The following is a 27,118-nucleotide window of genomic DNA, read 5'->3' as shown; positions in this document are numbered from 1 at the left end:
GGGAAAGCATTGACCTTTTTTGGCTTCTTGCAGAACCCCAAGAAGATTGAAGCCTTATTTTCCCAGCACTGACTCACAATGTTGTGAGCGGAATCAAAGGCGAGACCAGGAATCCAGAACAAAAGCAGCTGGGATGGGGGCTGGCGGGTCCCAAGCTGGGGGTGGAGGGTGTGTGGTAGTGCTGTGGGCAGGTGATGGGGGAAGCCCATCCCAGAGTAGTGTCAGAGATGAAGGCCCAGCAGGCATAAAGAGAACTGAAGAAGGTTTGAGGTGAGAAATCCAGATTTATCTGTAGACTTTCCTGTTCAGAAAAGACTATCAGACACAGAGACTAGGGTTGCTGTGAGTCAGTGTAGTAACAGCAGCTAACTGAGGACTTCTGATGATATATCAGGCACTTCACCTTTTATATCTGTCTTCACAGCAGCTGATGAAGTAGGTATCATCTTTATAGATAAGATAATAAACTTGCACAAGGTCATGGAACTAGGAAGTAGAAGTATGCCATTATAGGTAGGCAGCTTCTGGATCAGAGGCGGCCAAGTGCCTGGATCAGAAGGGGGAAGTCTCATAGCTCTCAATATTTGTGAAAGATACCCTCAAAGATCCAGAGAAGTAGAGAGAAAGGCTGTGGCAAGTGCTCTAGAGAAACACTGTTTATTCAAATGACAGGCAGGAAGCGGTGGTGGCAGCAGTAGGTGGGTAAGGGCAGCCAGGCAGGGGCTGGGCAGGTGAGCACTGCTCTATCCCCTGTTCTCCTGCTTTGAGAGCCACCTGAGCTGTTGGCATCAGGATCAGAAATACTTTCCGTCCTGCCTCACACTGAATAAATAGCATCCCCCTCCCCACAAGAACTAGGGGAGACTCATGTGCTGAGCTTGGCGCCCCCATCACAGCCCGGAGTCAGGTGGGGGCAAAAGCTCCAAATGGCTTGCAGGGAGTAGAATACCAAACTGTTCCACTCTCTCTCTCATCCTCTTCCTCACCACACTCCCCTCCCAGCCTGGTCCAAGAGCAGGTGGTTGGCAAGTGCCTGGACAGAGTATTGTCGCCTAGTGCACACTGAGCTCAAGTTCGCAAGGCCTCCTAGCCTGCCACCCATCCAGGCTGACCACCAAAGAGAACGTCACTTCACGCCACTTTATGGACAGAAAAGGAGGGGGCAGGGAGAAAAGGCGGCCAGGCCTTTTCCAGCCTCAGAGGTAACAGAGTCCGAGGAGCAGGCCCACTACCGATCCATTTCATCCAGCAGCGGGGTGGCATCGCCAGCAATGGACATGGGGGTGCTTTCGATCATGGGGCTGGGGGAGGGCCGAGGTGTCAGCCTCTGCTTCTGCTTCCGCCGCTCTGCCTCCTTCTCCTGCAGCCACTGTTCTGCCATCTTCCCCCAGTCGATGGCTGCATGGCTGTTGGATCTGTTGGCAGGGAAAGATGGGACCTTTGAGATCACAATTCTCCAAAGACTCATTAGGTGGAAGCTCCCCACCATCCCTGGTGAGCTCCCCCCTTAAAGAGGAATCTAACAGTGATGGGCAGCCCCTCTGATGGTGTGAGGCACAGTGGCAGGGACCTGCCGCCACTCTACCCTCTTCAGGATTCCCCCACAGACAAGTGCCGTGGAGACATCGCCTAGGTCACGGGCTCCCAGAGGATCCAGAATCCCGGCCTATTCTCAGGTTCCTGGCCTCCTGACAATACCCCCCTATTAATAACCTGAGGATACTTACTTTGGCTGTTGCTGCCGTTGTCGGGAGCTGGATGAAGGCTGGGGTTGGGCCTGGGCAGACTGGGGGGTGGTGCTGGCCTGTAGCTGGTGGTACTGTGGTGTGGTGATGGGTTGGCTTGGGGTTGTGTAGGAGTAGCTGGGGGTCATTAGTGGTGTGGCCACTGGCTGCTGGGCCGGTGTTGGGAACACCTGGAAAGGAATAAGTAGTTAAGTGGGATGAGCTTTTGGCTTGTTTGGCTTGCTGGAAATTTTCATCAAGCAGAAGAGCTGGGAACAGCACAGAGCTTCCCAGTAGATCCTCTCCTAGATAGTGTGTGGCTCTGAACACCAAAGGCCAAACAGCAGGTCACTAAGAGGAGGATGGCAGGATGGGACTTGGCCCAGTGATAAGGCCAGGTCCTGACTACTTGAGGTTTCTGTGGTAGCCCCATCAAAATACAAGAAGCCCTTTGTGGTGGACACTGCCGTGGGCCAGTCTATGAATATGAGCTGACAAAAAATGACCACCTTCTATCCCCTCCCAGCAAAGAGTCCTCCCACAAGCCACGTACATGGTAAGCGCTGCTGCCCCCTCCGCTGCCGCCATAGCCATACTGGCTAGAGGCCCACTGGGCGGGGGTGGCGTTGGGGTTCTGTCCTTGGCCGGTCACAGCAGCAATGGCACTGAACATCTGTGAGGTCATGTTCTGAGGCAGAGCGTTCACAGCCCGTGTGAGATCTGTAAGCACACAGAGGTGGGAGATGAGTGTGTAGAGGCCAAAGTCCCTCTGGCTTCCTAAGGTCCCCGCTCCCGCCTCAGGCACTCTGCACTGCTGGACACCAGCTCACCCGCAAGGTTGATGTTGGCTGGAGTAGCATTGATAGAGGCAGGTGTCCGAGTCCTGCTGCTGCTGCTGGGGGTGATACCTGTGGAAAATGCTGGGGTGAGTTACATCCTTCCAGAAACCCGTTTGGGGCTTCACAATTTAAGGGGCTCATGGAGGTAAAGAGGCAGGTGGAGGGAAGATAAGACTGCAGAGTGGATAGAGAACCTTCTTGATGCAGGCCAGGAGATTTGATAGGGCAGCTGCAATGACCTCAGCCCCACCCCAACAGGTCAGTTACTGAGTGAGCTCGAGGTGTCCCTCCAACCACAGCTCAGCAGTCGGAAGAGGAGAGAGCTTACCTGGTACCGGATCTTGGTAATGATCCTTAAACCATCTAAAAAGTCCATTCACAGTTGGGAAGATTTGGCCACGGTACCGGAATCCTTCTGGAGTCACTGTTACATATTCTATCCTGGATTTTGGGAAGAAAACATGCATGAGATACCACTTGGGGTCAGTTGTGCAAGAGCAGGCAGGACAGATCTCCACCATGGGAAGCAGCCAGACCAGTTGCTGGGGGAAAGAAGAGGCGAACGAGTCAGGTGCTGACCGTGGGATGGGAGGCTAACCTCTAACCAGAGAAATGAACAGCAAAGGTGAGTGGAGTCAAGGCCACGGTAGCAGCAGCCAGCTCCCTGGGAGCTACATTAAGGAGAGCAGAGGGGGACCTTCTAGGGGCCAGGCCATGCCAGTACACACCACAGGTGAGGGAAAGACCAAAGTCATGGTTGTCAGGGGCCTCCAAAGAGGATGGCAAACTATAAATCCCCATAAGCAAGAATCTCTTTGTAGCGCCTGCAAAGTGCTGAGTCTGCCCGTATTCAATGCTTTGTAGAGCAGCAGGGTGAGGCTAATAGGCTGGATTCTGGTCCAGGCCTGGTTCCAGAGTCAGCTCTCTCATTTATCAGCTGTGCGACTTTGCACAAGTTACTAAACTTGAGCCTCATTTTACACAAGAGGATAATAACACCTAAATCTATAGAGTGGCTGTGAGGATTAAAGGAAACAGGATACATAAAGCATTTACCAAAATACCTAAAACACAGTTATTATTAACAAAAGATTAAAGGTCATCACTGGACAATAGTAGAAATTTACTTCCTAAACCTTCTACTCAAGTGTCTTCAGTTCTGCAAGGAGACTGTTTCCAGTGTAACGAAACTACTATACTGCCGCTGCCCATAGGTGAGAGCGGCTAGTTACCTCAACTGGTCCCCAAGGGGCAGGTTTACATCGCCCACGCAGCAGGCGCCATCATCTGGGAGTATATTGATAAATCAGAAGAGGCTTCTTAAAAATGAGCCTAGGGAGCTCTGGTGGCCTAGTGGCAGGAAGCTGTACTGCAATCCCAGAGGTTTGCAGTTAGAAACCACCAGATGCTCTGCTGGAGAAGTGGGGCAATCTCCTGTACCGGTCAGATCCAATTTGACGGTACACACTCACAAAATAATAAAATAAAAAAAAGAAAAAAAATTCCCACAATGCTTTGAAAGCTACCCTCAAAGAGCTAGATAGAGAAGCTGCAGCAAGTGCTCCACAGAAACACTGCCAGGTCACATGACAGGCAGGGAGCAGTGGTGGCAGCAGCAGGTACGGAAGGGCACGGGGGCCAGTGCCTGCGGTTCCTGAGTTTCAAAGCTGTGCAGAAAGTAAACTCAGTACAGTGACATAAGCCAGTCAGCGTACATCTTAGCTAAGGGCCAATGGAGGACAGCATTGAGCTTAAAGACAAGGCTGGTGCTGCTAGTCTATGTAACCACACACAGAAAATATATCTAAGGAAATCAGACAATGTCCCAGATTGCAAAATGACTTAGGAAGGTCAGTCTGTCAATTACACATTGAAGAGAACACGCTAATGTAAGGAAATGACCAGCTCCTTGGTTGTAGGAAGTTTGCACACTATAGCACTGTAAGCTAGTCTGCTCAAAGAGTGAAGCCAAGTGGAAAGGAGACGAGTGTGCTGGTTTTCAGTCTGCCCAGCAGCCTAAGTGTGTCTGGTGCGCAGATCCACTCTCTGAAGGGAACTCCTTTTACATAAGGTTGATGACAGTGTGCATACATGAATTTTACCTCTTAACTCTCAGCCCACATCCAACCTCCACTTTCATTCTATAAGAGAAAGGCAGCCAAGCACAGCCAGAGAGCTACTGGCTCCAGGGCCTGTTAAGTCCCCCTCGAGTCCATCTGTGGCCTCCCGGGCAGCACCTTCTCAGCACCAGTGCTCACCTGGGTTTACCCCGGGGCTGGTATCCCAGTAGGAACTTGCCGGGCAGTTCCTTGCAGGCACAGATGAAATAAGGGATGTAGGTGGGCTTCTCCTTCTTAGTTTTGATGAGCAGCTCCTCTAATTTCTGGGGGTAGAACGAGGGGGAGAGGTTGGGACAGTCGCATGCTTGGTACACAATGTCTGGCGCACACACGAGGTACACTACCATCTGACCATCCCTAGGCTGACAGAGACTCTCCTGTCATTGGGGAGGTGCTGTCCCTCTGAGGGCCTCGGGCTCACCTTGCGGTCCCCACCACTGCAGTCCTGATAATACTTGTGGTTCAGAAGGTCCCGAGCAAAAGATGCCATGGGCTGGACATAGCGGGCAACGATCTCGTCCAAGTCTTCAAATTCCTGTGGACAGGAGGTAAAAGACAGAGCTGAGATGCCCACCTGAAGAGACACCACCAGTGTTGGGGGAAAGCCATAGCTCATGATTCCCAGCCCAGCTGCAGCGCCACTCAACAGCACATTCTGGCAGTTCTGCTGTTTATCCATCTGCTGGAGTCATGCCCAGATTTACTACTTTACAGGGGCACTCAAGCCTTTAAGCCCTAACTTGGATTCTGCTCAAATACTTGAGAACACTAGGGAGCTACTTTTTAAGATTTCCCTTCACTGAAAGCAGAAGAGGGTTTTGATATATTTATATTCATGTGCATCTATTTTCTCTGCGGCTTCCACTGGCCTTCAAGCTCAAAATGGTCCCAAATAACTTTCATTGTTTTGCGTAGCTAAGATACAAATGATGTGTACAAGTTACTAATGGCAGGTGAAAGGGGCCAGCAAGAGGATGGGATGTGATGCTCACCTCACTGTTGATCCACAGGGTGGCTCCCAGGCTGAAGGCATTCTCCTTGCCTTCTTCTCGAACATCCACATGCTGGTATATGCCGTCACTGACCTTCCAGGTCACTGTCAGGTGATTCTCGCCCTTGCTGCTTGGTCGGATGATCACGTCACCCTGGTCCATGGTCTCCATCATCTTTTCTGCTTGCTTGAAATTTATATTATGGAAAGACGGATGTGCAATCACTCGCTTGATGTATGCTGAAGAGGGCAAGAAAGTAAAGAGGAGCTGAGGGGCTTAAGGGTTGACAGCAATGGGGCAAACGCCACCTTAACTTCTGCCCCACTCTGGACCTGGACTTGCTAATGTGGGTGGATATGTTGAACTGGGTTCCTAGGATGCTGAAATAGTGATGCTGGTAACAGTCACTGTGCATTAGCAAAGGCCCAAGAGATGCTAGGTACCAGCCCTGTTGACAATTCCCTCCATGACTTCCCTAGGCCTCAGCAGCCACTCTGCCACTCACCCAGGCTGGGACAAGGACACAACTGTATGTGTATCCTGCAGCCCCTAGGTCCTGATTCAGGGATAGTGGGCAGCATACTCACTGGTCCGCTGCTGCTTCCGCTTCCGCTCCTCCTCCTGCTTGTGGTCAGCTGCCTCGGCTTCAAAGTCATAGTAGGTATCTTTGGGCAGTTTCCACTCGTTGTTCCTGTCCATGAGATCTGAGGTGCGGCAGGTCAGATCCACACTGAACTTCTCGATGTCAATCTTCATGATGCGACAGTGAACGGTCATTCCCACCTAGATTCACAGAACATCTGAGCTTAGCCGATACCCAATTTAAATGCCATCCACCTTCTGAATGGCAGAGCAGGAGTTCAGGGACAAGTCTGGCCTGTGGACTTCTAGCTATGCCCTTTCTTCACAGGGAGACCACCCTGCACTGGTGCTACTATCCCCTTTTCCCATAAGGTCGCTCAATTACTGCTTCAGGATGAGATGAAAGACTGACTGCCCTTGCTGATGGGAAACAAAATAATAGTCATTCTCTACATCTAACCCAAACTGGCTAAATGGTGGCAAAAGCCAGGTGCACTTCATGGCTGTCCACCTCAAACTGGCTCAGTTCCATTTAGTACAAAAGTCCACTCCTAACTTTAGAAGTCCCCAGCTCTCTAGCTTTCACAACACCTGGAGCCAATGTGCTTGCAGAGCAGAGCCAAGTCTGACTATGAACTAGGTGATCCTGGACAAGATACTCCTATTTCTCAGAATCTGGGTTTCCTCATCCTCCAAGATTAACTTCTCCACTGGCTGTGAGAGTAGAGCTAACAAGTGAAAGTCAGCCACTAGGTGATAAACGGCAGAAGAATACTAGAACAGAAAGTTAACAGAGCTTTTCCAATCCACTCATATGCAGATTATGAAAAGTTCCTTCTGAGCGTCATCTGATTTGTCCTGATATTCCTACAGGCCTTCTGTGCTAGGGGGTCACGCCATTCAATCATCCCCATCTCATGTCTTAGAGTAGTATTTTTTTTTAAATTTTATTTATTTTTTGTGCATGTACTGTCAAATCAAATCTGACAGGTACAGGAGGAAATTGTCCCTCCTTCTCTGGCAAAGCATCTGGTGGACTCGAACCGAGAGTAGTACTTTATGGTCTGGAGAATATGTGCAACCTTTCTGATTCTCAGCATGTAAAACTGGGCCCTGCTTCCTGCTGGCGGAACTATGCTGTGGCTTCCCACGCAGGAAGAAGGACCCCTCTCGCCCCAAAATGGCAACTTGATGAAGTTTCACAAAGGCAGTGAACAAAAGCTGCTACTCATTCAGATGCTTCTGGCCCTGGCTCCTTTCAACTAGCTATAAATCCTTCCCAAGTCTCCCCCCACCCCGCAGACACTGGGAACAGAGCCCAGTGTCTGGGCGGGAGAGTCCAAAGTTCAGGATAGTCTGATCTGAGTGGCTGAACACGGCAAGAGGTGCCTTAGCCCCATCATTAAGCTACCTTCACTCGTTCTTCTGGTCGCTTTACCACTTTGTCACTGAGGAATTTAGTGGGGATGAAGCCGGTGACACCATTGTCTAATCGTGTTTTGACGCCGATGGCCTGGCCTGGGCACGAACCACTGTCAAAGTGGTTCCAGACCTGAAGAAAGGAGAGAAGAGCGGATGAGAATTCTGGTGAGCACACATTCTGCAAAGAGCTGCCAGGGCTGTGACAGTTTATCTTGCCTTTCACTCTTGGCTAAGAACACAATTTAGCCACCTGCACCAAGACAGATTTTGAACAACTCATTTTAGTGAATCAGGTACCGTGCAGGTTTCTTTTAACAAATGGCAACAGCTTCTATTAGGTGGAGTTTGGAAATTGCCTGTCACAATCTCACAAATGGGAACACTGCCTAATAACACTGAAGACCAGAAAGAGCTATCAGGCTGGCTTTCGTCTTTAGTGACTATCAGAAAAACAGAAAATCTCTCAAACGATGCAGGAAAAAAATGAAAATGTGTGGAGGATAAACAAATGGAAGGCAGACAATTTTTACTTAGCACACACAAGGTCATTGTGCCTGCTCTGTAGGTAAGAAATGAATGTCTGCATTTCTCTAGTCTGGTTGAGCTAGGACTCTACAGAGGGACAGAAAAGAAAGGCAAAAGGATAAGGTGACTGGGCCAGTATAAGGCATGCACACAGGTAAGCTCACCCTAGCACACAGAGCAACTCCACGTGGAACCTAATCTTTTCCCTCGTCCTTCTCCTCTCTGTGGACTTGTCTCCCGACAATGATACCAGGGCACATACCTCACTTAGTTCAGGGAAATTGTCCTGCTGACAGAAGGGGCACTGCCACAGTCCTGTCTCATCATTGCGGATTGCCTGGTCATAGCTCTCGCCCTGTGGACGCCTGTGGGCAATGCCAGTGACATTGCAGATGATGAGCTTTCCTGGAGGCAGGGCAGAGGAGGAAAAGAGAACAGGGAGTAGGTTAAGTGAACAGACAGGTGATGCCATCCCATTAACCTTTTACAGGTCTCCTCATTAGCTCTACTGATTCCTTCATGTCCTTCAGAAGGCAGTTTGTTCCCTAATTTGATGATTATGTTGTTGTTGTGTGGTACCGAGTTGGAACGGACTCATGGCTGACCCTCTAGTGCTTTTATAGAGGCCATAAATAGCACAAGAGTTTGTCCAGCTTTCTCCTGTGGAGCACCTGGTAGGTCCGAACCAATTGCCTTTGGGTTGGCAGCGCAACGCCTTACTATTATGCCACCAGAGCTCCCTAACTTGATGATGGGGGAAAATAAAGTCCAGTAGGTGGTCCCCATGGAGACTCCACATCAGACCAGAAGCACACTCAGACACTGAACTGAGCTTTGACCTACAGCCCATAATTTTATAATCTTTTTAAAAGTTCTCCTCCAGTCTCTTTCCATCTATAATATCAACCTGCCACATTGTTCTGAATGGCTATTCGGTTTGAATGTGTACAGTAAATGTGCGCTCCACCCCAGTTATACCCCTTTTAGCTACAAAATGGATCTCAAACTTACCAATGTAGAAGGTCTCTGGTGTTTCTTTGGTTAACATATTGAAGATCTCCTCTGTGTTGGGAGAGCGATAGGCTGTCCTGAGGTCCTTATACCGACAGCTCAGCTCTGCTCGGATGTCATACAGTGTAATGTGTTTGTCACCGTAGCCCTAGGGAAAAAGCCCATCAAAAGTCTGACAACCGCTATGCTGGGAGCCACAGGGAGATTTCAATGAAAAGAGCAGGCCACCTGGTGTCTTTTACTGTGTCTCTCATCATTTTTCCTTTCAACATTTACAAATAGGTTTTAAAGCTTTTTCTTAGCAATGGAACATTGTTCTGTAATTGAAAATGTTCCACGGATCCCAATACAGAAAAAAGATAAATGCAAAGCTGCTCTGTCAGAGCTGAAGGCTTATAAAGCAAGTCTACTTGCTGACATCCTCCCAGCTCTCCCCAGTTCCCACAACTTCTGCAAGAGTCATGTCTACAGCAGGTGCTTCCCTGGCTCTGCAACAAGCAGACTGAAAACTTCCTGAGAAAACTCAGGAGAGAAAGCAGAGAATTAAGCCTCCCACATCCCAGAGCTTCGCTGTAGACCTGACAACGAACTAACGAGGCTGCTTGGGATGGTACGTCTCTCTGGCAGGTCTTCCCCCCTGCCACCCACCTGTCTCTCCAGTTCTTCTGCAAAGGCATCAAGGTCCAAGTCCTTGAGTCGCTCTGGATTTTCCAAGATCTCCTCCAGCGCTCCTGCAGGGTTGGCATCCTCAGCTGATTCATCATATTCCAGGGCATCCACTGCCATCTTTCTGGCCCATTCATAGGTCTCAGGGTGGACACGAGAACCATCAAGGACTTCAATGTATGAATCAGTACTAAAAGACAGACAGAAAAGGGGCAGGATATAGAACAGGAAATTTCTGATGACAACCCGAATATGCACCAACAGGGAACCAGTTAAATCAATCAGGGTACCTCAATGCAATGGAATGCTATACAGCCATTAAAAAGAATGAGGTAGATCTATGTGTGCTGACATGGAAAGATGGCCACAATATACTGAGATGTGAAAAATGTACTGCAAAACACTATGACCCATATGACCTTGTTTCTGTAGTAAATGGGTAGTTAGTAAACGCATAGCAAAAACAAAATTTAGAAATACTGTAGCAGACATCAAATTGTTATGGCAGTTATCTCTGGGGGGTGGGATTATGGGGGACTTGCACTTTCTTCACAACATTTCTATTTGCTGAATTTTAAATAATGAATGTATACAAATCTTACAATAAGATAAAACAAGATGGGGGAAAATGACCCTTGAGAATTTGCTCACAGCTCTTTTCCCCCATAAAGCCTTCCCAGGCTGTTCTTGCCCGTGCACTCACATGGACCTATGTTATTCGTGGAGTGTTACAGCAAAGCTGGGTGGAAAATGAAGTTTTAGAACTTGAAGCCTATTTCCCCACTGATTTCCATTACTGAATGAGGAGCTATGTGCCCGTGGAAAAGATCCTCCAAAGACTGAGTTGATAACTTCTGGAGAGGAAGAGGTCAATAGTGAAGTCCAAAGTTCAAGTGAACAGAACTTTCTCTCAACATTCTCAAGACATACTGAATCTCTTTCTCCCACCTCATCTTCTCCTACTCCCATACTCCTGTCTCCTTCCACTTGCTATCCCACCCTTATCCGGCCACAGTGAACACTAGCAACAAAGCAAGTTTGTATTTACTGAACAAAATCTTGTGTTTTATGTTCTTAATTTATAAACTAAGTTGGCTGTTTTTAAGTCTTTCTCAAACAAAAAAGCATCAAGTAATTGAACCGATCTTTTCCATAGGTCAGTGGCTCTTGATTGAATAGAGGTTCCTCAGTTTGCTTTAATACATTTCTTATTTTCAATGCTTTGTGGCCCTATGACAGCCCTTATACTCTGAAGCCCGTAGCAAAGCCCAAAGGGAATCCTCCTGACCCACCCAGGCGGAGGGCATCACCTGTCTCCCAGGGAGGCCGTGTCGATCTTGAGGAAGCCAGCACAGTTCATGAAGACTTTGGGACCCATGTGGCACATGGTGACCAGCTGTGTCCGGCTCTCGAGCCGGGTGTTGTTCTGTTTCAGGATCTAGAGGAGAGGCCTGAAGTGAGCCAGGGCACAAGCAGACCCCACCTCTCAGTTGTCTGAGAAATCTACCAGGATGGGAATAATTTTCTGCACCCTCTCCCCCCGGTGTGTAACTAAGCACTAAGCCATCCTATCTGCCATTAAAATAGTTACGTTTTTAAATGAACTATGTACACTGCAGTACTAAAGAATAATTAGTGTATGGTTTAGAAAGTCTCTAATAAACATGCAAATACTTATCACCCCTCTTAAGAGAAAGAATCAAAGCATATTACCAATACTGTCAAAGCTCCCTGCATGTCCCTCTCTCTGATTAAAATGGTAACATTTTTATTTTCTGATTCCATCCAGTCCTACCTTCAGGAGGTGGGTCCCTTTTCGAGGTCCCAGGCCACAGACATACTGGATCAGGGCCTGGCTGTAAGGGTGGGCGATGGCACGGTTGACATCAACCCCAACTTCATTGACTCGGTTGATAAATTCACAATACAAGGCATTGAGTAGTTCCTCTTTTACCACGTGCTCCTGTGAACAAGTGCAAGCAAGGGTAAGTCCTGGTGCCTTTCCATCACCTAGGCCTGCTTATCAAAACCTACTTACCTGCAGAGGGTGAAACTTGAGACACAGGATGTCTTCATCAGAGCTGCACACTTGAGCAAATTCAATCAAAGGGTCCTGGATGCGCCGGGCCAGTGAGACGGCCTGTCTCAGCACTGGAGGGTAATCCCGGAACTCTGCCTAGGGTCAAAGCAGGGTCAGCAGGGCCTGGAAGTGCCACCAGCTTCAACAGCAAGAGCAACTTCAAATCACTGAGCTTTAAGTCACCTATTTTCTCTGGGACCCATTTTCATAGGCCAAATGTAAGACTTGGGACCCTAATATGACCATGAGTAGCAAAAGGGAAAGCTTCTGCTTTGATAAGCAGAACAAATGTAGCCCTGTACTCTGATCAATTTTCCTATCCACTCTTGCAAAGACTGACAGCAGTTACATGGGAAGGCCCTGGGGTGGGGTCCTAGCATTACCTCTGACTTCTTGCTGTTCATGTAGAGAATGGCCAGCTCATTGTCAACCAGCTCTACTCCAATAGAGGACAGTTGTTGGCCCTGGTCCAGTTCATGCACGATGCGCTTCACATCTTCAATCAACATTTGTGCATCTCTGAAGAAATGAAAGTTATTGTTCAGGGGTGCTTTTAGTGAGACATGTTCTCAGGGAGGGACAATGTCAAGGCTGGGATGCAGGTGAGGGGGAGGAAGGAAAAGGTTTTGGAGACCAAAGATGTACAACATTTAAAGATAGTGGGAAAGTATGGAAAAGCAGACTGAGGACTTGGAGCTGCAGGTATTATCGATGCTCCACACAGGCACATGGCCCCTCTGTACAGGTGTGTGGCTGACTCAACGAGAAGGGAGGAATGGCTCTTGGGTCAAAGCCTTAAACCAGGTGTGGCCTAGTTCCCTGGTGCCTCTTACCTGTTCTCTCCTGCAATTGTCACCACATGAGGCTTCTTGTTCAGAAGAAATTTCTTCAGAGTTTCAATATCTTGAGCCTGGATTGAAAGGACATTGCAGGGGAAGCCTCTGAGCATAGAGGAGATTTCAAACAGTTCTCTTTTTCTAGATAGCTTGAAATCTTATAAGACCAGAAAACACTAAAAGTTGGAAAGGTCTTCAGTGCCACCAAGGATTCATTCTTAACCATTCCCTTACCACCCTGTCAGCTTAATCATTATGTTGTTGTTGTTAAGTGCTGTTGAGTCACAAGCGACTCATAGTGACCCTATGAAGGAGAGTCCTCAACACTTGAATCATTATACTAATGATAATCTTATTCCAGTGACCCTAGTAGCCACTGGCCATTATCTGAGGAAAGACAGGAGAATGTTCTCCTTTATTGCAAATCAAAACTTCTCACCCTATAATACTTATCTATTGGTCTTATTTTTGGATCAACAAATCAAAGGACTGGTCTCTGCCTTTTGTTGGGTAAGGGGCCTTCAGAAAAGGACGGTAAATATGTCTATGTCTTCTTTAAACATATTCACTTCCTACTACATCCTTACAACTTAATGTCTAACACTCGTACACCTAAAAGTCCTGCTATAGTTTGTTGACATCTATTTCATTTCTGATGTATGAGTCATGCTGAAAATAAGAGTGCAACGAAGCCAGGGAGGCAGTGGTTTTATAAAAGAGCATGGTATGGCACATAATGCAAGATTAATAATTAGCCTTATCTGAGCCACAGGGAACTTCTCACTGGTGACATTCCTCTGAAGTTCCTTGGCCTCCATCCAAAGTGATGTTATTTTCTCCTTCCTAGAACTCCTTTCTGTGGGACAATCTCAACTTTCAAATTTCTTATTAATTTCTTATGTAGAAGACTTCAACATAGCTTTCTCCTCCCACAAACACAGCTGGGCTATGTATAGCCCTTTGCAAAACCATGTCCTCAAAGGAGTAGGGACCTAAATAAAGTCTCTGTCCTTCATCAGATAGAGAAATTCAAAGCTAAATATGGTACATCACATACTGTCTGATCAGAATACAATACAAAGTGACTGGGGACTTATAGTGTGAGTACTGCACATGTGTTAACAACTGTAAGACACTTGAATTATAGTCAACAAATGCATTTAAGCCTTTTTTTAATATGAACTGATACTTGTCAATCAGAACTAGATTAATGTCCATTTTGAAAATGTCATTTTCTTTTAAATTTTAAAAACACCTCCATCATTAGAGCTTTCTCAAAAACAGAAAGACAATCTAATTAAAAAGTAGGCAAAGGGCTTGGATAGGATATATCCAGTATCATTAGTTATTGTTGTTGTTATGTACTGTCGAGTCACTTGCGACTCATAGTGACCCTGTGTACAACAGCTCTGAATCCTGCTCTACCCTGAGCCAATCTTACTATCTCTGACACACCTACTCCTATTACCTCAGTCACGTCCATTTCATCAAGGATCTTCCTCTTTTGTGCTTTCCCTCCATCCTCCCAAGCATGATTCCCCTTCTCCAAGGACTGGTCCTTCCTCCTTGCAACATGCCCAAAGTATGTTAGACAGAACTTCAGAATCTTAGCCTCCAAGGAGCAAGTCTGGTTTCACCCTCTCCAGGATGAACTTGTTTGTTCTCCTAACCGTCCATGGTATATTCAATATGCTTCTCCAGTACCACACAACTCAAAGGCATCAATTCTCCTTCTATCATCCCTAGTCATTGTCCAGCTTTCACAACTAATTGTGAAAACCAAAGACTGGATCAGGTGCACTTTAGTCTCCAGACCAACACTGTTGATCTTAAAAACTCTGGAGAGGTCCCTGACAGCAGACTTTCCCAGTTCAATTAGTGGTAAGGAATTAGTGGTAAGGAACTGCATTGCCAACTCAAAAGGCAGGCAGCTTGAATCTACCAGCTGCTCTGAGGGAAGAAGTTGGGCAATGTCCTCCCATGTAATTTATTTCCTTTGAAAACTTGCTAGAGGATCAACTACGAGTTTGTTCCTATGACTTGACAGTACATAAAAAACAACACAGATGGCCATGATTAACAAAAACAGAACCCAAATGGTGCTAATGAAGATGTGGAGAAACAGAAATTGTCATTCACTGCTGATAGAAATGAAAAATAATAAAGTTACTATGGTAAAAATAGTAGCTTCTACCCTTAGATATATTTAGATATCAGTAGATAGATATACATCTAAAAGAACTTAATGTAGGACTACAGATAACTGCATTCACAGCACCATTACTTACAACAGCCTAAATGTCCATCCAAAGACAAGTGGATTAAAAAAAAAAAGTGGTGTGTACACACTGACTATTACTCAGTTATAAACCAATAAACAACTGTTAAATGCTACATGTACAAACTTTGAAAACATTATGCTGAATAAATTAAGTTAGAAAACGTAACTTCTACTTATATGGTCTAGAACAGACAGATGTATAGAGAATAGTCTATCAGTGAGTGACTAGTCAGGGAGGAAACAAAGACTCAATACTGAGGGGATATAGACAATATGAGTTGAGAACAGATCAGGTAGTAGTTGAATAAAATGAACATAATATCACTGTATGTGTTGAGAGTGTTGAATGGTCCAATGCTCTGCATCATAATTTAAAAAAAAAGTTCATTTTTGAAAGGAGCTGCCTCAATAAAATTGCAAGATGTCATTAGAACAATAAAATCAGTGAGTGTACAAACAAGGCAAATTTCAATTCCTCTCTTTGGAAAAAGAGACACTGAGCAGCTGAAGCAAGGAAAAGGTTGGCTTAATGCCTCAGTGGCTTTCAGCTCCTGGAACAGGCTGACCCAGATTGCTAGTAGGAACAGCTGATGCTGTATTGTTGATACAATAGCAGCTCCCAGAAGCACAGAAGGCCTAGGAATTGGCTTTAAGCCACAGGTCAGTCTTACACCAGATAACTTGAGTGCCATCTACTGCCCATGGAAGTTAGACATAAAGACAAGGGGTTAATACATGATCTATGCTTAGATCATAAAACTTTTATCTTCACTATTGGTGAGATCTGTGACATGGATGTGTCAAATGCGTTAATGGTTGGCTACCCAATGCGGACAGAGAGTGGGGTGGAGCTCCCCGATTAAAACAAGCGTGGAAGGAGGAGTGGCATCCAATTCCATAATGGCTTGCCTCCAGAAACCCTATGAACCTGGAGAGAGTATGAAAGGCACCCAAGCGTCGAGGACTCTCCTTCATAGGGTCGCTATGAGTCGCCTGCAACTTGACGGCACTTAACAACAACAACAACATTGGTGAGATACACTTAACACACAAACTTGGTAATCTTTGTCTTAGTCACTTACCTTCTTTTCTCGCTCTTCTTCCCGCCAGGCAGTTCGCCGTTTGGTAAAGTGGGGCAGCCGGAGGAAGTCCGTCACTTCTCCTTCACCATTGACCAGGGCGCAGAACACAGGATGATCTCTGTTATGCAGAAAAAGAACAGAATATCAACAGTAGGAGGATAGGAATGGGATTAGAATGAAGTTAGAAAGAAAGGTGTGGGCTGGGCGGGCAGGAATGGGCAGCCATTTACCTGGCAGAAGAGAAAGCAATGCCTAGGACACGGATGCCCTTCCCTTGGTTTTCATCCATAAAGTCATCATCTTCCTCGACCTGCTGATCTGGCCGGTAGGGAGCCACCCTCAACCAGTTGTAGAGCTTTCGACTACAGGTCTAGGGAGGAGACACAAAGGCAGTCAAAGCATGCTCAGGAAACAGGCACGCACATCTGTGCAAAGGTATGGGTTCATACATGTACATGGTCTTAATCTTGAAACTTTTGGATACTGAAGACTATACTGAGGACAGGTGTATATAAAAAAAGGCATAGAGTCTTCAGTTGAGAACTGCTGGCCCCCTGTATTTACTCTGTTTTATCTCATTTCTGTCTGGCTGTCTCATTATTAATAATTATAAAAATACTTTACCCTCGGTCTGCAACACTTATCAATGGAAATGCTGTCCAAGAAGTAGAATCAGAATTTTTTGCAGATTTAGAAAGAAACCTTTCTTTACTACAGTTTTATCTATACCCTTTACTTAATGATTTCATTCAAGTAGAAGTCAGCTTCTTGTGATTATTTATGGATACCAATTAAATAATTTCCCATAAAAAGTTTAAAGTTTTCCTTATTTTTTGTAATATTTTTGCTACATTCTATGTTCATTTTATAATTATTTTGAATAAAAAAATTTCTGTATTAAGTCAATGCTATTGGATCTCCTCTTATTAATATCACTAGTATTCTACTCAGGCTAGTGTTCTGCACTAATGTCCCACTAAATGATATGAATTCTACTCTTCAGGTCATTTTAATAAAGTAATGATCACAAAAAAAACCCAACAAAAACGCATAGGTGAGTGGGAAGAGGGAGGAAAGGGTTTACCAGAGTGGGGAGGTCTTGAAGATGACCGTCTGGCCCTGCATGGATTCTGTGTCTCACATTATCCTCTCATCTCCACCCCAGGTCTCTCTATTAACTATGGGACTGCGAATAATGGGCTCTCTCACCCTCCGTTATAGTTTTAGGAAAGTATACCTGGTGAGGACCATGACACTCTGTCCTACCTTTGTGACATATTCCTTGGCTTCTGCCAGCAGCTTATTCTTGAGCTCCTTAGCCATCTGCACATAGAGGAACTGCTGCAAAGCTCGCTCAATAGCCATGGTGCGCTGCCGGTTCCACTCCTGAACTTGGTGGCTGAACTCATCTCGGTAGTAAAATTGCTTAATCTCTTCAAAATATGTCTGGTCATTGCCATAGCTAAAAGGAGACACAGAGTTGGCATGTTGGGGATGGGAAAGGGTGTTATTCTGAATGGTCCAAACAGGAATGATGAATTCTCAATTCCGAAATGTGATTCACATCTTGAAGGCATCCTTCTGCCCTACAGACCAAGCATCCCCTGACAAGTCCACACCCCAGGGTCTTGCTCACCCTTCTACTCCCTTCATGTCTATGCTGATGTCAATGGTGAGGAGCCCTTCCTCTTCAGCCAGGCATATCTTGAGGAACTGGTCATCTCTCAGTTCCTTAACAGGCTTGTTCTTTAAGTACTTGAAGGAGTAAGCATAATGGGCCTCATCCACATCCTGTACAGATTAAGAAGGAATCATCATCAATCCATGAACAGGCTGGGTGTGGCTCTGGGAGAAAAGACTAATTGCTCTTGGGCAGACAGTTCAGTTGAGAGACACAGGTTAAGAAATGCCTTAGTTCAGTTTAATGGAAAGCTGGGGGCACATTGGATTAACGTCGTTCCCCCAACATACCTTTCTACCTTTTTTGGTTGGGGTTATATTTAGCTTGGCTCTCTCCTGGAAGGTCTGCCGCAGAACCTGGCGGACGAGGGGCTCGCGGGCAATCTGCAAGGCTACCATGTAGCGTGCACCTTCCAGTACAGCTTCTGGTGTAGGGAATTGACTGCGGGGAAAATTGTAGCTGCTGGATGTGTGCCCACCTTGGCCCCCAGGCCCTCCTCCCATCCCCAGCCACTGGAGGTCTACCTACCTGCAGACATAATCCTTGGCCAGCTCCAAGGGCTCTGCAGGGAACTGCTCAGTCTCGTGCCGCTGGTAGCTGTCCCGGAGGTTCTCTCCAAACTGCTCTGGAGTAAGCCCAAATTTTTTGGCCAGGCCATCTACAGCAAACAGCAGAGAGAAAAGTGAGGTGATAGGCGGGTCAGCAGGTCTCTTGACTCTGCGTCTAGAAGAGCAATTCTGAACAGTCTACTTTTCAACTGAAAAATTTTAACTCATTGCTGTCAAGTCTAAAGTGATTCTCTATGTTTTTTGGAAAGAGACTGCCTATCTCGTTTTCTGAGCAGCTGCTGGTGGATTCAAATTGCCTGCCTTTGGGGTGGCAGTGCAACTCTTTACCCACTAGAGCTCCCCAAGGTGGTGTACTGAGTAGTAATAATAATAGTAATAGGGGAGCTCTGGTGGCCTAGTGGCAAGGAGCTGCAACTACAATCCCAGAGGCTCACAGTTCGAATCCACCAGATGCTCTGCCGGGAAAGGAGGGACAATCTCCTCCTGTACCAGTCAGATCTGATTTGACGGTACACTCACACCCCCCCCGCCCCCCAAAAAAAAGTAATAGTCATAGTAGTAGTAATAATAATAATAATAATAATAATAATAAAAAATTCATTTTAAATACCTGACAGGCTGTTATGAAGCGGGGAAAAAAGAGTGACTATTGGACTTAGACTAAAACCCTCCCTCTCGGGTGCTGGTAACTCACAGCATCCTCACCCACTGTGATTTTGAGGCTATAAACCTTAATGGGTGCTAACTGCCTGTGTTCTCTTGCAGAACCACTCACTGGTTTTCGCTCGTAACACAACATGCCATGGATGATGCTGCCAGATCTTCTAGTACAGCTGAATAACAGAACCTCCCACAGATAGACAGTATGGATGCTTGTTCTGATTCTGGGAATCTCCTGTTATTTCAGCAATTTGGGCAGAACCTGGACTGCTAGAGGAAGGACAGATGTGGGTACTGGGAGCAAGTGCAGATGGAACACATGTCAGACTGCTTCAGAATTGGGATGGTGACTGATCCAGACATCCTCCACATCCTCTTCTTACCTGCCAGTGACAATCGGGGCCCTCCACCCACCTTGCTATTGCAATCATTTACCTAGTCCAGCACTTTGGCAGATGGTGTACATATCTCGTCGAGAGGCCTGCTTGAGCTCTGGTCCCCTCTGCTCCTCATCTTCTGCCTCTTCACCTTCACCTGGAAGAAAACATTTAAGCATGTTGGTGTTCTAGTTTCCATTACTCCGAAATATCTCCAACACAGAGAGAAGCATCCAAGGTCCCCCAGCCAAGGGCACCCTCGGAGATGCCTTGACCATTAAGCTCCAGGGCTTCCTTCCCTAAGATTCACCTTCCTCATCTCCCTCTTCTCTTATGCGCTTCAGCTTCTTGCGGCTTGCTTTGGCAGCATTCTGCATCTTGGGGATGTCACGACCATAATAAAGTAGGAAGTGGTTGTACACATCTTTAAGCTCATCCATTGACTGTACATCTTTGAGCCTGAGGGGAAAGGACATAAGACCACAGCTGTTAAAAAAGAGAGAAGCAGATGGGGAAGCACATCTTTAACAAAGTTCCAAGTCTCTGAGACAATCCTTGTCCCTACAATTAGTTCAGCATGCTGGTCACTAAAATCATGTGACCCTCCCACTTTGATTCTAGAAGTTCTACTTTCTGATTACAAACTGGTTTCCTATGGAGCTTTACCTGTAAGGGAATGAATGTTCAGATCAGCAAACAAGAGCACTTGATCCATCTGATAGTTAACTTTTTTGCAAATAAAGTTATTCTCTTTTACATTCTAATATGAATAACTGTAAGAGCTAGTTCATCAAAAAGGGCACTTTGGACAAGTGATAAATTGTGTTTCTAAAGAGCAGGTTCTATGTTATAAATTTCACAAGGTAATGCTGCTCCCAGGGGTCTGGCTTCCCGTAACTGCAGAAATCCTGAATAAGCTACCTCTCCATGTCCGTGGTGTCCAGAGCCCGGATGCCGTCAGCAAGAGGTTTATCAGGGTCAGCAGAGATTTGCTCATATTGGTAAGCCTGCATCTTCTCAAACAGCCGCGTAAGGTTCTCTTTGCGGATTCTCAGCTGAGTCCACTAGGGCAAGGAAGGACGAGAGTGAGGGCTGGGCTTCAGCCTTGAAGACCTAGGGCTTCTCAGTGGAGAACTTAGACCCAGGGAGTAGTAATGCCCAACCCAGTCCACAGCTCCTTAAGGGGTGAGGGTCCATGTTACCTTCTCATCCCACTGCCACACTCTCCAGAGGTCGTTAATGTGCAGTTCGGGTTCCACATACTCCTTTCGGTAGAATGCAATAAAAGGCACCTAGATTGAGATTGTACACAGCTTTAGTTTGCTTGGCTCCATAGTCAACAGTCTTGGCACCAGCAGCCAGGAAATTAAAAGGCGCATTGCCATTGGGAAAGTCTGCTGTTAGGGACCTCTCCAAAGTGCTGAAGAGCAATGGTGTCTCTCTGGAGACTAAGGTGCATCTGATACAGGCCATGGTCTTTGCAATCACTTGTTATGCATCAGAGAGTTGGACAATGACCAAGGAGGATAGAAGGAGAATTGATGCCTTTGAGCTGTGGTGCTGGAGAAGAGTATTGAGAATACCATAGACTGCTAGGAAAACAAACAGATTTGTCCTGGAAAGGGTTAAATCGAGTGGCTCCTTGGAGGCAAGGATTCTGGGGCTTCGCCTGACATACTTTGGACATGTTGTAAGGAGAGACAGGTCTTTGGAGAGGGACATCATGCTGGGCAGAGTGGAGGGACGGCGCAGGAAGGGAAGACCCTCTATGAGGTGGATTGATTCAGTGACTGGGATAATTGGGATGGGAGTTGTCAGAGACAGTGAGATTGGCACAGGACAGAGCGGAGTTTAGGGCTGTTGTACATAGGGTCGCTATGAGTCGCAGGCGACTCGATGGCACATAACAACAACAACAACAACAGAGTAGCAATTAATCTGTAGTCACTCATGGAAGAAAGATCTAGAAGGGCACAGTGCTCCTCCCTACAGGGGAAGGTAATGCTTTACACGGGGTCCTGTTCACTAGGGTCTTTGATCCTCACACTGCTTGAGTCAAGTGACCAGTGCTGAGGAGAAGGCGGGAACCCTCCCCTCTCACTAAGGCAGCTACCATTTTCCTTGCCCAAGAACTGAATTTCTAACCACTGGGCCAATAGCACTTGATGTGCTACCTCAAAATGCTGATTTCGCATGAAGCCCAGGGCTGCTTTGATCTTCTGAATGGTACTGGGCCCTTTTCTACTAAAGCTGCTTCTTGGCTGCCCTCCGTCCAGGTAATCACAGCTCTCCTACAGAACAAAAAGAACAAAGAAACAATTAGCAATGACAGTTTTAGGCAAGGTTTAGGGAAGAAGTCAGAGTCCTCAAGTTAGCTTTGTTTACCACAAACAGTATGACTTTATCAGATGATACCTAGAAACACCTACTTCACACACAGACACACATGCACACTTTTCTGTACCAGGCATGTAGGTGTTTAGTGGTTGGGGCACAGCAGCAACTCTATGTGGGCGAAGTGGTTGCTCATCCATACAAAGCTTAAGAATCTTTTTTTGGTACCTGGAGGGAAATGGTTGGTGTGGCAAAGGCATTCCTATAGATCCAGTCAGCTTCTTCTTCTAGTTCATCATCTTCTGCCCCTTTGACTGGGATGGATCGAAGCTGAAGGAATAAGACAGCAGGGTGAGAAATACTTTACCTTGTATCCACGGCAGAAAAATCAACCACCATTTCTGGACCCAAATATGTGGACTCCAGGCACACATTTGCAGTACCCAGCACAGCACTATTGGACCTGAAGCAGGGACTCCACAAGTCTGTTATGGAGAGCATGCCACTTCAAGAGCCCTTAGGATGGCGAGAGTCTGTCTTCCCTCCTCAAGAGCTGAACTCTCCATAGATCTTAGTCAGACAGAGGTAAAAGCCAATCACCTCAATGTTCAGATTAACACTGCTCAATGTTAGATTGCTTCTTGGAGCAAGGGGTTCAGAGCAAGTGGTGACAAGTCTACAGAAGAGCACAGGCTGGGGGTTTCTCACCTGGAACCTCTCGGGCAGGTCAGTGGCTCGGATCTCATTATCCTGATCGGTGAGGTGGCTGCTCTCCAGCTCACTGGGCTCATACATCTCAAAGATGCTCCTGCGGCTCACACGCTTCTTGGTGGTCTTCTTGGGCCGTACTCGGATTTCACCCTCAGCCTCATCGTCCTCGTATTCATATTCTTCCTCCAGTTCCTCATCATATTCATTGTATTTTTCAAATTCGTCATAATCAAAGTCCACCCCAAAAATTTCCTGGGCTTCTTGCAGAGCCCTGTAGGTTAGAGGGATAGGCAGTTGGCTCAGGTTCTAGTCAGGAGAGCAAAATAAACCCTGGACAGATCCTGTACTGGTCCTCAAAGGACCAAGGAGGTTAAGAGGAGGAGAAGCCAAAGAACTATATTCACTGTGGAACACAGCTTGCTGGGGATATTACTGGGCAAACTATCCGTTCTTTTCTTAAAAAAATAACAAAACCAAAACCCATAAAAACCAAAACAATTCCTTACTGGAGGTAAAAAGTCTATCTTTAGACCTTGTTGTGAACCAATTCCTGGGGAGAATTTTTAAGCCTGGCCTGGTTCATAAAATAAAAAGATATCACCCATTATTATTGTGTTCCTTTAAAAAAATCATCTATGAAGGGAGATCTAGTGGCCTAGTGGCAAGAAGCTGTGTTGTAATCCCGAAGGCGCATAGTTTGGATCCACCACATGCTCTGATGGAGGAGGAGGGCCAAACTCCTCTTGTGCCAGGAGGATCCCATTTGATGGTATACAACAACAACAACAACTCAAAAACAAACAAAAAGGGGGAGCTCTGGTGGCCTAGTGGTAAGGAGCTGCAACTACAATCCCAGAGGCGCACGGTTCGAATCCACCAGATGCTCTGCTGGGGAAGGAGGGACAATCTCCTCCTGTACCAGTCAGATCTGATTTGACGGTACACTCACACAAAAAATAATACAATTTAAAAAAAACCAAAAACCAAAAAAAATCATCTATGAGGAAAGTTAACATTCCCTCTAAAACAAGAGATGAGAGGGCGAGGGGGATAAGGAACAATCAGAATAGGAATTATGAGAATGTTGACATGTGTAATCATTAATACTGAAGAATCTGTACAGAAAACTGTTGAGTGAGAACCTAGTGCTGTGCCAGCGCTTGATGGAAAGCACAATGTTAAAACACTACTAAGCAGTGATAAACACGGAGCTGCAGGTGGAAGGAAGTTGTTGGCACTCTGCCCATACGTGACTTCACCCTAATCCCACAGTGACCCTAGAAAGTGTTCCCAGGGGGCCCAGGGGGCAGTTTGTGGTTACCACATGGAAGAGGTTATCTGAGGCAAGGAAACAAAAGGCTGTTAGCTGGAAGCGTCTCACTTTGAGAAGAGGTCCCTGCCTTCATCTTCCTGACTGTGTCCCCTCCAGGGTTTCCGTCACCACCTTACACCACGCCCCACTCACGCGTCTGTGTATCCAGGGAGTTTTTTCCGCCACCGAGGTTTTTTCAGAGGCTGCCCATCATCATCCACAATGAAGTCATCAATGTCTGGGCACAGAAGGGAAAAGTTAATGTTCAGAGGAAGGGGATAAGCCAATACCGAATGCCTTTCCACTGAGTTAGTAGCCAATGAGAAGAGAAGAGAGACTTCGGATAGAAAGACCCAGTGTTACTAAAAAAGTGACTTGTGTCAAGTGTGGAGGGCCAATTGTTGAAAAACCCACCGTCCCTCCGAACACGGGCTTTCTTGCCTGTTATCACATACCTGATTCTTCATCATCTTCTTCCTCTTCCTCTGGAGGAGCCATGGGGGCCTCCATGGCCTCCTGACCCTCTTCTCCTTCCCCATCTTGGAAGATTTCTTCTGCAATAGCCTCTTTTTCATGTTCCTCTTTGCCATATTCCTCCTCGTCGTCATCCTCATCATCGGACATTTTTTTGACACGTCTGTACTTTTGCTAAGGGTGGGAAAATCCGTCTTATCAAAAAGTCTGCCACACCTGGCATGTGAGGAAGGCTGTTCCCCAGTCTCATCCCGCTCTTCCTAAAACAACTGTGCTGACCAAAGATGGGAACACACACTGGGTGATGGTTTTTCAGTTCCAAGGCACACACTTGAACCACTCGCAGGGCTTTCTCTAACAGGCACCCAGTCTGGGATGCAAATCTATGCTCCACAGCCCAATGATGCTGAACTTTCTTCCCAGCCCAGCAGTCACTGAATGTCAAGGGCTTTCCCTTCACTTCCAGGGGCAAAGATGAAAAATGACACTTACTCCTCGTTTGACTTTGACACCCAGATTCTCCTCAATGAGGTCAAAATCATCATCTTCCAGACGGTCGTCAAAAGATGCTGGAGACAACAAAGTGTAACTGTCACCCATAGTGATGGGGGAGACTCCTTCCCCACATCAACTTCCATCCCTTCCACACCTGACTCAAGGGAAAACCACTCACTTCGTTTTCTCTTCTTATGGCCGACATCATCTTCTGAATCGCCAGAGTCACTACCCTCATCCTCTTCCCCTTCCTCTTCATCATCGTCGTCATTGATAAAGCCTTTCAGGTTCCCTTGCTCATCTTGATCATCCAGGTTCTCCTCCTCCTCCTCATCTGGAAAATACGCATGCATTTTGCACTTTATTAATAAGACAGGCTGGTGGGGCCGGGCCATCTGCTTAGCTGTGACTATCCATCTGTTCTGAACCTAATAACCTGGGTGCTATGTTACATCTTCTGCCTCATCTAGGGAAGCAAAACATGACTATCTACTTAGAAGTGTCTGGAAAGAAAGTTTCTGCTCTACACTTACCATCAAGCCTTGGGCAAGATGGTTTTCGTACCTGCTTCGGTTCTTTAAAATAATCTGGAGGCTTTACAGCCTCAGTCTTTACAAGCCAATATTCTTGTCTTCCTACTTAAGAACTGAACAGCTATATTCATGCTTTCCTTTATACTTTTTCAATAATACAATTCCCCCCACCCCCAACTTTAAAGGCATAGTTCTACTCTGTTGTTACTCTGGCTTAGCCAGAGAAATAGGAAATTGAGTAAAGAAATACCAGCATTGAGGGTTTTGTTTTGCTTTTTTTAAATTTAATTTTATTTTTTTAAATAATTTTAATGAACATTTACAAAGAATTTGGATTTCCATTCATTCACTGCTGCACTTCTCTCCCCGCCCAGCCCTCTCCCCCCAACCCCCAGTTCGCTCCTCTCTTTCAAAAGTAAAAGACAGACTCCTTCCCTGGTACACAATCCCCCCCCACACCCCTCCCACCGCCCCAAGTACATTCCACTTTGCAACCTTAATTGTGGACTCTTGTGATAACCATAATACCCTATCATATACCGCTTTTAAATTATTCAGTCTCTCATCTGTTTCAGTGCAGTATACACAATTGTCCAGTTTTTCTCAGTCTTACCCCCACCCTGATATCAGTCCCATTTTACAGCAGTGGCACCATGCAATATTTGTCCTTTTACGACTGAGATATTTTACTCAGCATAATGTCCTCCAGGCTCACCCATTTTGAATAATGTTGAATGAGTTCCTTATTTTTCAATGCAGCATAGTATTCCATTGTGTGAATATACCACAGCTTCTCTATCCATTCGTTTTTTGATGGGCACCTGGGTTGTTTCAACTTCTTGCTACTGTGAACAGAGCTGCGATAAAGATGGGTGTGCATATATCTGCTTGGATGTCAGTTATGGTCTCTTTGGGATATATTCCCAGTAGTGGAATTGCTGGGTCAAATGGTATCTCTATTTGCAACTTTTTGAGAAAGCGCCATACCACCTTCCACAGTGGTTGCACCATTTTACATTCCCACCAACAGTGAATAAGGGTTCCAGTTTCTCCACAACCTTGCCAGCATTTGTTGCTTGCTGTTCTGTTAAATTTTGCTATTCTGACTGGGGTAAGATGATATCTCATAGTTGTTTTGATTTGCATCTCTCTTAGAGCTAGGGATTTTGAACATTTCTTCATGTGCTTGCTGGCCATCTGAATGTCTTCTTTGGTGAAGTGCCTATTCATATCCTGTGCCCATTTTTCTATTGGATTATTTACCTTTATCTTGTTGTGGTGCTCAAGTATTTTATAAATTCTAGATGTAAGTCCCTTATCTGACATGTCATTACCAAACACTTTTTCCCAGTCTGTGGCTTCCCTTTTTACCCTGTTGGAGAAGTTTTTGGACGTGCATCATTGAGGGGTTTTGAAAGTGGAAAAATGACCTATGTTTAGGTATTAGTTTACTGTTTGTTTCTTCCCACCAAAAAAGCTCTAGTGGACTGGGTCTTTGTTTTGTATTCCCAGTTCTGAGCACAGGACCTGGCATACAACAAGTGTTCCATGAATATTCTCTGACTAATAATTCCATTTTCAAGTTGGTACCTCCTGTGTGATGATTTGTGTGCTCAGCTTAAGGGTTTCAACAGCAAAAATCCAACTATTTAAAGTGAGTAACAGTGGGGAGAAATGTGAAGCTAGAGTCTCCTCACCATCATCTTCCTCTTCCACAAATTTCTTGGTAACTCGGGGCTCCACCTCGCCATCATCATTGTATTCTTCTTCTGACTCTTCAGCTTCACTCTCCACAAAATCAGACATTTTTGC

The 27,118-nt window shown here is 46.1% G+C and overlaps 1 protein-coding gene across 1 annotated transcript; it reads right to left on the bottom strand.

Moving 5' to 3' along the window:
- Positions 1-646: 646 nt before the first annotated feature.
- SUPT6H (suppressor of Ty 6 homolog (S. cerevisiae)) lies at positions 647-27,118 on the bottom strand. The gene is made up of 36 exons (XM_006890960.1): positions 27,004-27,118; positions 24,952-25,107; positions 24,771-24,847; positions 24,260-24,452; positions 23,958-24,042; positions 22,490-22,763; positions 22,010-22,111; positions 21,622-21,738; positions 20,650-20,739; positions 20,369-20,511; positions 19,758-19,906; positions 19,506-19,604; positions 18,370-18,499; positions 18,132-18,282; positions 17,797-17,951; positions 17,427-17,622; positions 16,391-16,530; positions 16,161-16,278; positions 12,795-12,871; positions 12,345-12,480; positions 11,920-12,057; positions 11,677-11,844; positions 11,192-11,319; positions 9,864-10,071; positions 9,216-9,363; positions 8,467-8,609; positions 7,669-7,809; positions 6,263-6,458; positions 5,676-5,914; positions 5,105-5,218; positions 4,822-4,946; positions 2,892-3,004; positions 2,555-2,632; positions 2,278-2,444; positions 1,728-1,915; positions 647-1,415 (listed from the first exon to the last, which is right to left on the bottom strand). Exons 1-36 carry the CDS (start codon positions 27,110-27,112, stop codon positions 1,229-1,231), a joined length of 5,178 nt encoding a protein of 1,725 aa, XP_006891022.1. The 5' UTR covers positions 27,113-27,118; the 3' UTR covers positions 647-1,228.

Source organism: Elephantulus edwardii, unplaced genomic scaffold (genome assembly GCF_000299155.1).
Source record: "Elephantulus edwardii isolate Elephantulus edwardi_28Jun2011 unplaced genomic scaffold, EleEdw1.0 scaffold00094, whole genome shotgun sequence".
NCBI classification, from domain to species: Eukaryota; Metazoa; Chordata; class Mammalia; order Macroscelidea; family Macroscelididae; genus Elephantulus; species Elephantulus edwardii.
Note: the sequence above shows the minus strand (reverse complement) of the source record. Positions and strands in the feature narration are given on the sequence as shown.